Raw genomic sequence first — 16,191 nt, forward strand, 5'->3', positions numbered from 1 at the left:
CTTTGACTGGTATCGATTATGCACATTGGCCAGGTCACCGCTGGATATTTAATCAAATTCTACTTTAGTTGACGTGATGCTATTGAGCTTCACTCATTCAAAGCCTGAGTAAAGGCTTGTACAGCCCAATCATCGGTAACTGGGGATAGGTCCATCCACTCCATCTGAAATCGAGATACGAATTTCCTTAGCATTTCATTGTCCTTTTGTTTCACTTTGAAGAGGTCCAACTTCCTGATCGCGACCTTTATCGCTCCGACGTGTGACCTTAAGAATGAATCGGTGAGCATGGCAAAAGAATCGATGGAATTGGGTGGCAAATTGTAGTACCATATCATTTCCCCTTCAATAAAGTTTCTCCAAATTTTTTCAACAAAATGGATTCAATCTCATCATCTTCTAAGTCATTTCCCTTTATTTTGTGTGTATACGAAGTGATGTGTTCATTAGGATCAGTGGTCCCGTTGTACTTAGGTATGTCCGGCATACGGAACATCTTAGGAATGGGCTTCAGAGCCGCACTTCGAGGAAAAGGCTTCTGCATGAACTTTTTCGAATCCAAACCCTTTAGGATCGGGGGTGCCTCCGGTATTTGGTCAACCCGTGAGTTGTACATCTGTACCTTTTTGTCATTGGCCTCGATTTTCTTTTCACCTGATTATATCGTTTTAGTGAGTTATTCGAGCATCCTCGTGATGGTGGGGTCAGCTCCCGTTCCATTATCGTTCAATTTCTCCTGTACAGGCTCGACTCTATGAACAACTTCCTGTGACCTATCGAATTCGATTCTACATGGTGCCCGATTCTGGAGTTGCGCTATTGCAGCCTGCTGAGTTTGTAGCATGTCAAATATCATTCGAAGGCTAATTCCGCCTTCTTCACCATTTTGTGCGTTCTGATCGGCTGCACGGGCATCTCTGCGGACGCTATTTTCAGGGTTGGCGCCTAACTCCCCACAAACGGCGACACGAGAACTGACATCAACCGGATGCACGCTCTATGGTGCGTCGGGGTTGATTGGAGGCACTCTGTTTTCCAGGGTGACTACGTGTTCATTTTCACCATGAAGACCAGGGCCGGTGTCAGTGTGAGTGGGTACTACTTGAGAGTTTGACATGTTGAATCCTGAAATCAAAAATACTTACAAGAACAAGTGTAAAAGCAGTGTGTGTTATGAAGGTTAATACTAAGCAATCACTATTATACTTAGCCCCACGGTGGGCGCCAAACTGTTTACCTAAAATTCGAGAACAATTAAACTTGTAATGTGGTTTTAAGGATACGTGATTTCACTTAATACCAATTGATTAACTTAGAGATAAATGATGTGAATTGACAAGAATATAAAACAAACTGGTGCTTGGACAATGCCCTCGAGCTGATGAACCCTCGAGAGTAATAAAGTAAGAACAGTTAAAGAACAATAAGTTGATGAACAATAGAGAAATATTATATTGCCTTGATCTGTATGAATGTAAGGTGTTTTCAAATGATGGGGATCCCTCTTTATATACTAGAGGAATTCTAATTGTGGTACAATTCTAATTACGGAAGTAAATCCCATTATTGTTACAAACAACCGCCCTTGACTTGATCCGTTCCGAGATTTTTGCCGTGATCTCCGACCGGTTATAGATATTTCTCCTTTCCATTATTGCGTTCCGCTCGAAGCTGATCATATTTGATCTCGGTCATCGGGAACCTCGATCTCGATGGGTACCTCGATCTCCAAACTCGGTATCTTGCCTTCGTGCTCAAGCCTGATCCATTACGAGGCTGACCTTCGATACAGTTCTCCGATCTCGAAATAATGGCTATATAAAATGCCATACTTGATACTGATAGTAGAAAATAGGAACATATATATAGACAGCCCCCTGATAGTGATTTTCAGCAACAAAAAATAAAATAAAATAATTGGTCTTTGCATATTATTTTGATGATGGGACAGTCGGATGGTGGGTTAAGTTTTCAGTGATTTGGTTTCTTCATTTGTTTCTTTTTCCCTTTTTCGATCGGTTTGGCCCTTTAAATTTTCCTGCTCTTGTGTTTTTTTTCTTCCTTTTCTTTCCTTTTTTTCTTTCTTTTACCATGAATTAAGAAATACATTAAGAACTACAGTACTCAAACTCCTCTATTACATGTTCATTTGTTCCGGATTTTTTTTACTGTTATAATAAAGTGCTATTATAGTGAACATATATTATAACATAGCATAAAAATTAATATTCCATAAAAAGCTGGCTTTTATATAGAGATATTGTTATAGAGAGGTTTGACTGTATAAAATAAAACTACCATCAAATGTACTGTTGTATTGGTCAAAATCTGACCACAAGTGGGTTATCATTAAAAAAAATGGTAAGGGGTCGATCAAACGGTAGTTGTACCCACGAGGCGTAATAGCAACGAGTACCTCGGCCACTGTCGAGATCGAGCCGTCAGAAGGCCTGCACGACAGCACGTACGACGTAATACTTGGGAAGGCAAGGAAGAGTATAGTCATGAGAGGGTACGTTGGATAAAGACCATTGAATAAAGGGGAAGGTTGGTAATATATATATATATATATATATGAGGGGAGAAAGCAAGAATGGGGGCTCCCATCTAAGAAAAGAGAGGAGCAAGGCATCAAAGACAAGAACAAGAGGAGATCTCCAACAACGAACCAACAGTTCAGATTTTGGCTATAACCCTTCGTAATCATTATTGTTGAATCAACAAAGATAGATCTCATAGTTACCAACAACTTCCCTCTTTTCCTTCTTTACTCTTACAAGTACGGAACAATAAATTAAAGATGTAAGCTTATTATTTACATTTAATGTTTATCAATCATCTTAAGGAATGTTATATAAGTTTGGCCTACTTCGATTTTTATATTTAATATGTTTGGATCTAGAGTTAATTATGTTTGGCTAAGATTTACTCTCCATTTCTCTATTAATTAGTTTAACTAAAATGTTCAACACTTTTTTGGTCAAACAACTGTAACAAACTATAATATATCAATACAATCTAAGAACAATAGTAATAATAATAATAATAATAATAGCAGCATCCATAATAATTATACAAGGCAACATAATTAAATGGAAATGGGAAGTAAAAATTAGGTGAATACAACCATGCACGCCAACGAGTTTCTTCAAATGAAGGATCTTTAGAATTTCCAATGCTTGTTTTATTATCAACCAGTCTTAGGATTAGGTGGCGGTGGTTTGCGCGGAGCTGTTGCTCTTTCTGCTATTGTATCATGGATCCCTTCTTCTTGCTCTTCTTCTTGGACCAGCTCTTGTCCTTGTGCATTTCCTTGTTCATCTATTATTGATATCGGTGGTGGTTCAAGTACCACCACCCGTCCTGGTTCATCTATCAGTGGTGGTTCAAGTACCACCACTCGTCTCGGTTCATCTATCGGTGATGGTTCAAGTACCACCGCCCGTCCTGGTTCATCTATTATTGACATCGGTCTTTGGCTTTGTGGATCTGATAAAATTGAAGAACAACAATAATTACGTCTTAATTTCAAACATATTAGGTCGCTATATAAATTCTCACTGACAAAATTAAAGACATCTACCAAAATAGCACAGTTTGTACAATGAAAATTAAGAAAAGAGTGAATTTTTCTGAACAAATTACCATTGCAACTCTTTCTTACCTTTAGAAGATTTTCCACATGAAACAGGGTATTCGGACATATCTTGAATCTTATTCCTCGTATCTGCGATGAAGTTAGCCATTTTTTCTTTTCTTGTATAAGCTGTATATATTGTTTGCCACGTATCAAAATGAACTTCATAGGAGCTTGAGAACCATGTGAGAAATTGTTAATTTCGAGATGTGACAACTAATTGTTGCTATTCACGTAATTGCATCTCTTTGTCAAATAAGAAGGTTGACTATTGATTTTCTTAAAGTTGGAGTATTGAAGGGGAATATTTAAGGTGCCTACCTAATCAATTCTTTTACCTTTTGTTACAATTCAATTGGATATAATTCATGTGAAGTTAGATATGTTGTCTACAAAAGGGATGCAATTTGGGACAATTAATTCGATTCTACGTACCCGCACTAGTAGCTTATTGTTGATACAAAGAAATATTGACAAATGTATAAAATAGGGAGAAATTATGCGATACAATAAATATATACATTATATTTACCATTCGTAACTATACTTTCAAAAAATTACCATTTGTAACTATATTTAAATTTTGTAGCAAAAAAATCCATCTGAAAGTACTAAAACAAGATATTGGTTGTTTTGAGCTGAAACAAAAGAGCAACTAGCTCTTGTAGCTCAATTGGTTAAACCACCAACTTAATAAGCGGAATTTTTGAGTTTGACTCTCAACAAAAGCATTTTATTTTATTTTTTTATATTTTGTCTTGGTTGTATTCATTGCGAGAAATTTAAAATACTTCACATATTCAGAATCAGTCGAGACGACAGAGATTAATATATAATGGAGCATGATCAGAACATGATATCGATATCTTTCCCATGTCTTTGTTGCTCATTAATTAGAGTTGTTTGATGAGAAATTGTGCACGTTATCATTATTAAGAGCTTGATATTATTTAGTTCATATAGTAGACAATGCTCAATCTCAAAATGAGTTGTAAAAATAATAAAACACTAACACATATATGTAACCACACACTGCATGTAGTATATATAAGATATGATGAATACCTTAGATTAAAATGCAATACATAAAGATGTTCATTTCTATTAGTTTCTTTTATAACTGTTATTGTATAACATTATTAGTACATCAAGAAGCAAAATAGGAGAAAAAGAGCAGTCCGAAGCTAGAAGACTCTATTAGTGGTTGATATTTATTATCAAAACTCCTAAAATTGCTACCTATAGTCATTAAATTTTACACCCAAATGGCATTAGCCCTAATGAGCAATTGTTTCAGCTTGCTTCTCACATTAAGGCTCATGATTTCATTAGAACCACCAATAAACTCATTCCCTATAAATACTGCTGGCACACTTGGCTGACACCCCAGTTCAATTAGTGCCTTCTCTATTTGCTTCCCATTTGGATGTCTATCGAGCTCGTAAACAGTAGGGTTTGCTCCAAAACTACGGATTAGGGTTTCGATGCTATGAGAAATGCAACAACTACTCTTGCTGAATATCACCACTGGACTTGCTGCTCCCAACTTCATCACCATATCCATATTGTTTATATGTTCAAGAAATAATGTGTTTAATTATTGGCAAAATGCCAAGATTTTATATAGCTTTTGGTTAAGAGGAAAGAAAGCTACAGGAAATAGTGAAGGATTGCTTGACTTGTTGTGAGAAACATGAACCTCACATGAAGCTATATATAGAGGCATTAGCAGCGCTATGTTAGTTTTATTTGAAAGGGTGAAAATTTCTAGAAGAATTACAAGTTGGTGAATATATCTAGATTTTTCTAGATCATTTGCATGATAAGGGCAAGTATGCCTTATCTACCTGGATTTTAAAGTAGCATAACCCACTCAAGCTGAATATGAAAAGAATATAATCATCACTTTGAAATATTATTCGCAGAACATATGTCACTAGCTAAAGTTCTTTGATTGTTACTCGATTTTTGGTTTTTTGTCCTGTTTCTTTCTTAGTTATTTTGAAAGGGAGCTTTGTCATAACTGGGCGTAACGTGTTCGAGTCGTGGAAACAGCCTCTTGCAGAAATGCAGGGTGAGACTCCATAAAGTAAACTTTTATGGTCTGATCCTTCCACGGACCCAACTCATAACAGGAGCTTAGTACATCAGCCCTTTTTCTTAGTTATTTTATCTTGTTTGGTTAATGTACTAATATGTTTAAATAATCTATCCAGAATTCATTAAGTAAAAACGATTGTAGTTTTAAAACTTATAGAGTTATAGCGACTTTTTTCTTTATTAATTAGTTTTGACATGAATAAATTTTTTTTCTTTTTGTAATTTCCCTCTTGAAAACAATGTATCTGCTTGTTCGAAAAGAAATATCCAACTGTAGTAATCTTTTTATGTACGACCAAAGATTTTGGAATCTTACTTTCGATATGAGAAAAATTGAAATTGTTATCAGAATATATACTCATAAATATGCTGTTGAAATCAAATCCACATTACTATCCGTACCGAAAAGGAGTAGGAGGAGGTACTTGGAATTTTCTAATAGTCTGGTTCAAATTCCTATTTTGGAATAAGGGAATGTAGTACTGATTTATCACCAATTGATCTAAATATTCCAACCAGAAAATAGTCCGTTACTACCTCGAAAGGTCGCATATCGTCATATTATTTTAGTTTCTCTCGTTAAGGTATTTGCTCTCTCGTCACACTTTATGATAAAATGAAAAGTTTAGAACTAAATTAATTTCAAATATAAATTTTGGTACGGTTTATTTTCATAAAGTTAAAAACGTATCCTAACTATTTGGTATTGTTATAGATTTACATAAAAAGCTACAATTTTATTTAAAACCCTAATAATCAGTATGATTTGGGTTGCTTGGTCTAGTCGATTTTTAAATATGCATCGACACTCTTTTTTTAAAGAAAAAAAATCGACACCCCTAGTTATTGCCAAACACAAAATTTGAACTCCCATTACATTTTAAAAAAAAACTCCTATTACAAGTTAATTATTTTTTCTTTTTACAATTCATAATTGAATTTAAACAAACGTAATCTTCATTAGCTCATTGATACTCCAGAACGGTAACTATTTATTATTTAATTATGATTAAGTGATAAATCTGTATATGCAAAAAATATATTATATACTTATTAGTTTAATGTAAATATGCGATGCAAATAACTTTTTAGTCTTCGAAACTAAACACAACAAAGGTGAAGGATGCACAATAGAAAATACAAAGGTACAAAAAAATAAACACTGACTACGAGTAATTTGATTTTCAGGACTTAATTTATACTATTATTTCAACCAGTCTGAGGAGGAGGAGGCGGTGGTTTGCGTGGAGCTGTTAAAATATATGCTTTAACATCAGGCTTTACTATTACGCCTCAGTCTTAAACAAGTTGATGTCGATTATATTTTACATTTTTTTAAAGCTCAACTCATATCATTGAAACTATGACACAATGTTCCTAAATGAAAATAAATTAAAAACGCAAAAAAATTCTAAATTGAACAAGAAAATCCTGCTAATCTAATTTACGGGAAAAAGGTTTGAAGTAAAGGGTTAAAGCACCAAGTTTTGGTGTGAAATTCAGGCATAGATTCTTTAAAAAAAATTGATAAAATAAAATTTATATATTTAAAAATTAATAAGAAAATACAACGTATAAGTTAACATGGTTAATAAATCAAAAGATTTAGAAAGGGTTTTAAAAAATCATAGTCAAAGAAAAAATTGTTTCACGCTGCAAATAGTAACATATTCGGATAGCTTGGAATTAATGGAGGGAATAGTTTCCAACTCTTATGCTAAAATCTGCTCTCACACTGAGCAGATTTGCAGTAGCTATGTACTGCCCAAATGGCAGAAGCTTCTAGAGTACAAAAATGTAACGACCCGACCGGTCGTTTCGTGAATTATAGCCCCGCTTCTCCATTTTTGCTTCTTTATGTGCACTTCAGCTGTATTTTATCGTATCGTGTTGGTCGGTTCGGGATCGGAGTGGTTTCGGTATGATGAGACACTTAGTCTCCTATTTAGAAGTTTAAGTTGGAAAAGTCAAGCGGATGTTGACTGATCTGTAAACGATCTCGGATGTGATTTCTAATGATTCGGTTAGCTCCGTTAGGTGATTTTGGACTTAGGAGCGCGTCCGGAATGTGATTTGGAGGTCCGTGATATATTTAGGCTTGAATTGACGAAATTGTAAATTTGGCATTTTCAGTCGGCAGTGAAAATTTTAATATCGGGGTGGGAATGGAATTCCGGAAGTTGAAGTAGGTTCGTAGTCTCATTTGTGATGCGTGTGTAAATTTTCGGATCATTCGGACGAGATTTCGGCACCGTTTGCGGAATTCGGAAGTTTAGAGGTTCTTAGGGTTGAACCCGAGGGTGATTTGGCGTTTTGATGTTGTTTTGAGTGTTCCGATGGTTCGACTAAGTTTAAATGTTGATATGTGACTTGTTGGTATATTTGGTAGAGGTCCCGAGTGCCTCGAGTTGATTTTGGGTGGTTGACGGATCAAGGATGGGATTTGAGGAATGCTGAAGATTTTTTTCAGCTGTTATAATCGCACTTGCGGAGTGGAGACCGTAGGTGTGGGACCGCAGAAGAGAGGAAAGGGCCGCAGAAGTGGTCAAGGCTAAGAAGGGCAGGAACACATTTGCGGAAGGTGAAGCGCACCTGCGAGACCGCAAGTGCCGGGAATGGACTGCAGAAGCGGGAGCTGGGCGGATAAGTGAAAACCGCAGGTACGGCGCTTGGACCACAGGTGTGGTCGCACAAATGTGAGAATTTGAGTCGCAGGTGTTAGATGCCTGGGTAGAAGGTATATACTGAACCCTTCGCGAAATTTGAGTTATCTTCCACCATTTTTATTCGGACTTGGAGCTTTTTGGAGAGTTTTGAAGAGGGAATCATACGGGTTTTCATTGAGGTAAGTTTCTTGAGCTCAATACTCATGATTATGATAATTTTCAGTTGTTTAAGCATGCAATTAGTATAAATTAGGGATGAAATTGAGGTGTTAGAGCTTGGAAATTGGAGAGTTTGATTTGAGGATTTGAGGGACCATTTGATGTCAGATTTTGATGGATTTGGTATGTATAGACTCATGAGTGAAAGGAGTTTCTAGTTTTATGATTTTTGTCGGATTTCGAGACGTGGGCCCAGGGGCCGGGTTTGGGTGAATTTCAGGATTTTGGTCTAAATTGATAGTTTTTCGTTTAGAATTGATCCCTTGGCCTGTATTGATTACATTGTATTGCTTTTGGTTAGATTCGGGACGTTTAGAGGCCGATTCCAGAGGCAAGGGCGTCGCAGAGTAGGGATTTGACCGGTTTGAGGTAAGCAATGATTGTAAATCTAGTCCTTAGGGTATGAAACCCCGGATTGCCCATCGTTTTACTGTTTTGAGGTGACACACATGCTAGGTGACGGGCACATGGGCGTGCACCATTGGAGATTTATGACTTGGTCCATCCCATAGCAACTATTTAGTTGCGTATTTGACTGAAATTATATGATACTTATGTGATTTAGAAAGAATTTCTATAAATTGGGTTGAATGTCATATTTGGGCCTTGTGCCGAAGCTGTTTGGACCCTTAGGGCCCTTTTCTTGTTACCCTCTCACTGTTTTGATTTAAGATCCATACTCACTCATGTTATGTTTACTGATTTCATAAACTCAGCCTTTATTACCCGTTTTGATGCATATAAAATATTATTTTGGGCTGAGCATCCTGTTTTTACTGATAGTCCAAGTGACTTTAGAGGTTATGACTAAGTGAGGCCAAGGGCCTGTTTTATGAGGATATTATGGGCTCGGGATGCGCGCCACAATATGTTGTTACTGATTCATGATTATGTGAGACCGAGGGCCTGATTGATTATGCCACAAGGTGACTTGTTATAGTGTTTGGGCTGTAGGAGCCCCTCCGGAGTCTGCACACCCTAGTGAGTGCAGGTACCCCGAGTGAGTGATATGATGTTTTGCCCTAGGGGCTGTTCACGAGTGATGTTTTCCCGATGGGCTATTTATGTTTTCATCATTTTTACTCATTGTTTCATCATTTTGTTAAAAAACTGTTGAAAGAGATTTTTAAATGGTTTTATTGAAACTGTATTTTTAAACGAGATAATTTGACTCACATACTGATTTGAAAGCATGTTGTACTTACTGAAATTTCATGATGTGGACTTTATGTATTTCCTACTGTTCAGTCTTTATTTACTTTATTACTTACAGAGTTGGAGTACTCACATTACTCCTTGCACCTTGTGTGCAGATCCAGGGTTGCTTGGCGTGCTAGCGAGCGTTGATTTCATCCGTCGCGGATCTGTCGAGTTAGAAAGGTAGTTGCATGGTGATCGCAACTCTGCTCTTCTCCCTCCTATCTTCATATAGATTGTTATTAGTTGTTTTCCAGAATGTATTAGTCTTAACATTTTCTGACAGTTTGTTTTTAGTAGATGCTCATGACTAGTGATACCCCGATATCAGGATTTTCTTTCTGCACTTTGTTCTTCAGATTTATCTTATGAAGTCTTATTAATTAAATAGCTTGGAGAAGTCTTTATTTTGAAATATCGGGTTGTTTTGGCAAAAGAGTCGGCTTGCCTAGTACTATGATAGGCCCCATCATGACTGGGCAGTTTGGGTCCTCACAAGAAATGAAGAAGAAGCGGGCATTGAAAAATAATTCTCTTCTATTCATTCTCTAAAGATACATGGTATTTATACAAGTAATGTGCTTAACTAACATTAACTTATGAGGTGGACATGAGTTGACATTAAGTGTATGTACTAACCGACTAACTGACACACTAACTACCATAACTACCACTAACTAACTTGAGCTCACAAGACTCCCCCTCAAGCTAGAGGGTACAATATATTCAGCACACCAAGCTTGCTGAGAAGATGAACATGCGAAGCTTTAGAGAGGCTCTTTGTGAGTAAATCAGCTTGTTGGTTTTTGGAATGGACATAGACAGTCTTGACTACCCCTTACTTGATCTTATCATGAATGAAATGACAGTCGATCCCAATATGCTTTGTTTGTTCGTGAAAAAATAGGATTAGCATCCAATTGTATAGCAGATTTGCTGTCACATTGCACTAGAAAAGGAAGCTTGATGGGAACTCTCAGCTCTTGAAATAGACCAAGCAACCATGTGACTTCGGCTACAACTGAAGCCATGCTACGATATTCAGCTTCAGCTGAATTTCTGGACACTGTTTGTTGCTTCTTTGACTTCCATGAAATAAGAAATTCATCAAATTTTACCACATAGCCTATTACTGATCTCCTAGTATTGGGGCAAGCTGCCAATCAGAATCACACCAACATTGTAACTCTGATGCAGGACCAGACCTCAACCATATACTTTGCCCTGGAGCATTCTTCAGATATCTTACCACCCTAAGAGTAGCCTCCCAATGAACTTCTTAGGGTGTTGCATGAACTAGCTCAAGGTGTGAATAGCATTGCTAATATCATGTCTTGTTGTAGTCACATACATCAAACAACCAATCAATCTCTGATATGCACTAACATCTTCTAAAGGTGAGCCGCCTGTAGAACCTGCTGCCTAATCATATGCAATTGTTGTTAGCTTGATATTGGTTTCTAAAGGGGTGATTGTTGACTTGGCACCACTGAGTCCCATTTCAGAAATGAGTTCTAGGACATACTTCTTTTGATTCAAAACTACCCCAGTTGCTGACCTTAAGATTTCAATGCCCAAGAAGTACTTGACCTCACCTATGTCCTTTAGCTTGAACTGCTGATGGAGTATGTCACGACCCAAAATTCCCACCTTCAGGATCGTGATGGCACCTAACATTTTACTTGTTAGGCAAGCCAATGTTAGAGGATTCTTTAAGCCAATTTTAGTCAATTTCAATAACAAAATCAATTAAGCCAAATAGAAGATAAAACTCATTGCGAAATAACATAAAGCACATAATGTCTAATACAATCCGGATCTAGATTCACAACTCACGAGCTTCTAGTATTTTCTAGAAATAGAGTTTGAAATAAATACAACTGTTTTTTAACGAAAAGAAACAGTAAAATAGGGAAAATAAATGGGGACTTCAAGGTCTGCGGACGACAACAGATCTACCTTGAGTCTCCAATGAGAAAATCCAAGCTGCTACGCCTCACGAACAGCTAGGGCTAATACCAAAGTTTGCACGAGAAGTGCAGATTATAGTATAAGTACTACCGACCACATGTACTCCGTAAGTGTCGAGCCTAATCTCGACGAAGTCGTGACGAGGCTATGGCAAGACACCCACATAATAAACATGTGCAGATAGCAGCATACATACAAGATAACAACAAATAAAGGCTAAATATGTACTATTGGGAGGGGGACATGCTAAAGGGGATACAGGATACGAAAAATACAGTGGAAATGATAACCAGAACAGTCAATATGCTTTTAACCAATAAAAACAATTAAATACAATGAAAAAAATTGTAGGGCATCACCCTTCGTGATTTTACTCTCAACTTCACAATGAAATAATGATACTGCACGGCATCACCCTTCGTGCTTTTACTCTCACTTTTGTCACGACTCAAAACTAACCCTGTCGTGATGGCGCCTATCGTGGTACTAGGCAAGTCGACACACTACCAAAACCAATCAATATTTTCATTTTGAAGATGAAACCAAGCTATTTAACAATAAACCTTCATAAGGAGTTTAAATCAAAACTAAAGTATGGAAAGAAGGCCCGATATCGGGGTGTCACTAGTCATAAGCACTTACAACAACCATCTGATAGTATATGAATCAAATCATCTGGTTTTAAAATCCAGTTTTCGGTAAAAATCATTTGAAGATGTGTAAAAACCATTTAAGATATCTTTCAGCAGTTTTCAAACAAAGTGATAAAACAGTGAGTAAAAATGATGAAAACATAGTCGGCCCCTCGTGCAAAACTCACTCACATACCGCCCCTCGGGTAACATAAATCATAAACAGCCCTTCGGGAAACATAAATCATAAACAGTCCCTCGGGCAATCATCAGTATCACTCATATACATCCCTTCGAGTATATCTCACAATCACTCGTAAACAACCATCGGGCATAACATGAATCAAGAATAACCTCTCGGGTAAAACATCATATCACTCACTCAGGGTACCTGCGCTCACTGGGTGTGTACCGACTCCAGAGGGGCTCCTACAGCCCAAGCGCTATAATAAACCACCTCGTGGCATAAATCAAGCAGTCCCTTGGCCTCATAAACAAGCCACCTCGTGACATAAATCAATCAGTCCCTCGGCCTCACAAAATCATGAATCAGTAACAACATGCTGCAACGTGCAGCCCGATCCCATAAATATCCTCACAAAAATAGGCCCTCGGCCTCACTCAGTCATAAACCTCTCAAGCCACTTGGGCTATTAGTAAAACAGGGTGCTTAACCCCAAATAACATTTTTATGCATCAATACGGAGTAATAAAGACTGAGTTATGAAATCAGTAAACATAGCATGACTGAGTATAGATTTCTAAATCAAAACATTGAGAGTATACCGCTAAGGGTCCAAACAGCTTTGGCACAAGGCCCAAATATGATACCCAGCCCAATTTATAGAAATTCTTTCTAAATCAAATAGGTATCATATAGTTTCAGTCAAATATGCAACTTTATAATTGCTACGGGACGGACCAAGTCACAATCCCCAACGGTGCATGCCCACACGTCTGTCACCTAGCATGTGCATCACCTCAAAGCAGTAAAATAATGTGAAATCTGGGGTTTCATACCCTCAGAACTAGATTTACAATCATTACTTACCTCAAACCAGACAAAACTCTAACTCGCGATGCTCTTGCCTCTCGACCCGGCCTCCAAATGCTACGAATCTATCCAAAATCAGTATATTATCATCAATATACGCTAAAGGAATAAACTCCACATGAAAATTATCAAATTAGAACAAAAATCCCGAATTTGGCTCAAACAGCCCATTCACTCACGAGTCTACCCATATCAAAATCATCAAAATCCGACATCAAATGACCATCCAATTCCCCAAAAACCACCTCTCCAATTCTCTTCCCTTTTCCCCCAAATTTACACCCCAATTCCCAATTTAGATAGTGAAAATCAAAATACAATCATGGAATCTAACAGAAATCAAGTGAAGAACATTTACCCCAATCACCTCTCTGAAATTACCTTCAAAAATTGCCAATTCAGTGGTCTCTAACTCAAAATATGAAAAATGGGCTCAAACCCTCGATTTTGATATTTAACACTGATGCCCAGATTTTACTCTTCGCGAACGCGCTAGTGCCCTCGCGTTCGCAAAGCACAAGCTGTCTCGGATCAAAAGTTCCTCCTTCGCGAACGTGAAGCCTTAGCTAGCTGACCCTTTGCGAACACGGAACAAACCACACGAACACATAGGCTTATCCTCCTGAAGCTCCCCAAAGGCTGTTGACTCTATGCAAACGCAATGACCTGGTCGCAAACGTGTAGCCTTAAAGTCCAAAACCTTCGCGAACGCGGGAACTACATCGCGAATGCAAATAACAACTCAGCTTACCCTCTCAAAAATGCCTTCGCGAACGCGAGAGCCCTCACGCGAACGCGATGAAGGAATTTTCTGCAATAAAATACCAGAAAAATTTACCAACTTCCAAAACCAAGAATTGATCCGTTCACCACCCGAAACTCACCCGAGGCCCTCGGGACCTCAACAAAACATGCCAACACATCCCATAACATCATTCAAACTTAGTCAAACCTTCGAATCACTCAAAATACCAAATTACTCTCGGATTCAAGCCTAAGAACTTATGAACTTTCAAATTTCACAAACGACGCCGAAACCTATCAAATCACCTCCGAGTGACCTGAAATTTTGCACGCACATCACAAATGACACTAAGAAACTACTCCAACTTTCAGAATTCCATTCTGATCGCGGTATCAAGCTTTCCACTGCCGATCGGAAATGCCAAATATCTAATTTCGTCAATTCAAGCCTAATTCTACCACGGACCTCCAAATCACATTCCGGACGCGCTCCCAAGTCCAAAATCATCTAAAAGAGCTAACCAAGTAATAAAAATCCAAATCCGAGATCGAATACTAAAAAGTCAAAACTTGGTCAAACCTTTCAAATTTAAAGCTTCAAGCTGAGAATTGTTCTTCCAAATCTATTTCGATTATTCTGAAAACCAAAATCGACGATTTACATAAGTCATAATACATCATACGAGGCTAGTAATGCCCGAGAACTAGCGAGCGAAGTGCAAATGCTCAAAATAATCGGTCGGGTCGTTACATCCTCCCTCATTAAAATATGTGTTCGTCCTCAGACGTGCCCAGAGTTGTTCCAAAAGCCATCAAATCGCCATCTATCCCCACTATGCACATACCCGGGGGTGATCTCATGTCACCCTATCCCATATAGGTCTGATAGCATAACATAACTGAAATTTCGCATTCCAGCCTAGCCCATAAGCCTTAGAACTAAATTTCGACTTCCGAAATTATCTATAAGATCAGAATCTCACATATATACATTGTATAAGTCCGAACAAGCTGTATCTAACCATATCTGCAATTCAAGATGAAATCACATGATATACCACACAACTCAAACACCCATAGCGATAACTTCTATTCACAGCAACTGCTCAAACAATCCAATTCCGGTAATAAACCTCTTATCAAACCAAAGCCTCATTCCAACACTTTCGTATACTGCCAATGATGAATGAAGCACGCAGAAAGTCATAACCGTTCGTCAGATTAACCAGTCATAGAGCTCCATCTCCTTCGGCAAGGACCATAGTAAATATTTAAGCCGAATTCCGATATTATCCTTTCAACATGCTGAAATCGAATCCGATAGTATTCATTCTAGATCTCAATGACCTCATCTCATCCAACACGACTACTCTAGTGACATGAAACATTGATACAATCTAAAGCCACAACCTGCGCACCAATAAGCAACAATCTAAATGTACTCAAATCATGGAAAAGATGACTCAAATGAGAGAGATGTACCACAAGATCACCGGTACCACCACAACTAATGCTAAGAACCCATTACACATCGTAGAACCAGCACACACGGATTTAACCTGAAGGATTGTACCTCCACATAACTCTGCTACAACACGTGACCTCATCCAAACACTGGTCTGCATTATATACCTCGAGCCACTCTACTCAAAATCTATAACCATTTGGAATTCAACATCAAGGACCCAAATTGCATTACCATAACCATGGAGAAGCAAATAATGCAATGCTATACCAGCCCGAAAAACATATCCAATGCGCAATCAATCATGCAACACCTAAATACCCGTCTCACTCAAATTCCGCTATAAAGCCCAAATAGAACCATATCATTTGTGTATAAAATCATCAAATCACAATCTCGCGTAGCATACAATAGTAGCTCACAAACAAATCTCGGAACACGAATAAGCTTATCAACAACTGAATGGCACCTCATTTAACAATAGCAGTTCAGAGTCAACATATCCG

At 37.9% G+C, this 16,191-nt stretch overlaps 2 protein-coding genes across 2 annotated transcripts; both read right to left on the reverse strand.

Moving 5' to 3' along the window:
• Positions 1-3,069: 3,069 nt before the first annotated feature.
• Positions 3,070-3,815, reverse strand: LOC104213981 (uncharacterized). The gene is made up of 2 exons (XM_009763566.2): positions 3,665-3,815; positions 3,070-3,489 (listed from the first exon to the last, which is right to left on the reverse strand). Exons 1-2 carry the CDS (start codon positions 3,744-3,746, stop codon positions 3,191-3,193), a joined length of 381 nt encoding a protein of 126 aa, XP_009761868.1. The 5' UTR covers positions 3,747-3,815; the 3' UTR covers positions 3,070-3,190.
• Positions 3,816-4,892: 1,077 nt separating this feature from the next.
• Positions 4,893-5,201, reverse strand: LOC104213980 (monothiol glutaredoxin-S6-like). Its single transcript, XM_009763565.2, has one exon. It carries the CDS (start codon positions 5,199-5,201, stop codon positions 4,893-4,895), a length of 309 nt encoding a protein of 102 aa, XP_009761867.1.
• Positions 5,202-16,191: the final 10,990 nt, after the last annotated feature.

This window comes from Nicotiana sylvestris, chromosome 4, assembly GCF_000393655.2.
Source record: "Nicotiana sylvestris chromosome 4, ASM39365v2, whole genome shotgun sequence".
Classification (NCBI taxonomy): Eukaryota; Viridiplantae; Streptophyta; class Magnoliopsida; order Solanales; family Solanaceae; genus Nicotiana; species Nicotiana sylvestris.

What these genes read in the sequence shown, in the direction of transcription:
- LOC104213981 (XM_009763566.2), bottom strand. Translation starts at nt 3,746, where the DNA reads ATGGCTAACTTCATCGCAGATACGAGGAATAAGATTCAAGATATGTCC. An exon ending in ATGTGGAAAATCTTCTAAAG is followed by an intron (nt 3,490 to 3,664) that starts GTAAGAAAGAGT and finishes CAATTTTATCAG; the next exon opens with ATCCACAAAGCCAAAGACCG.
- LOC104213980 (XM_009763565.2), bottom strand. Translation starts at nt 5,201, where the DNA reads ATGGATATGGTGATGAAGTTGGGAGCAGCAAGTCCAGTGGTGATATTC.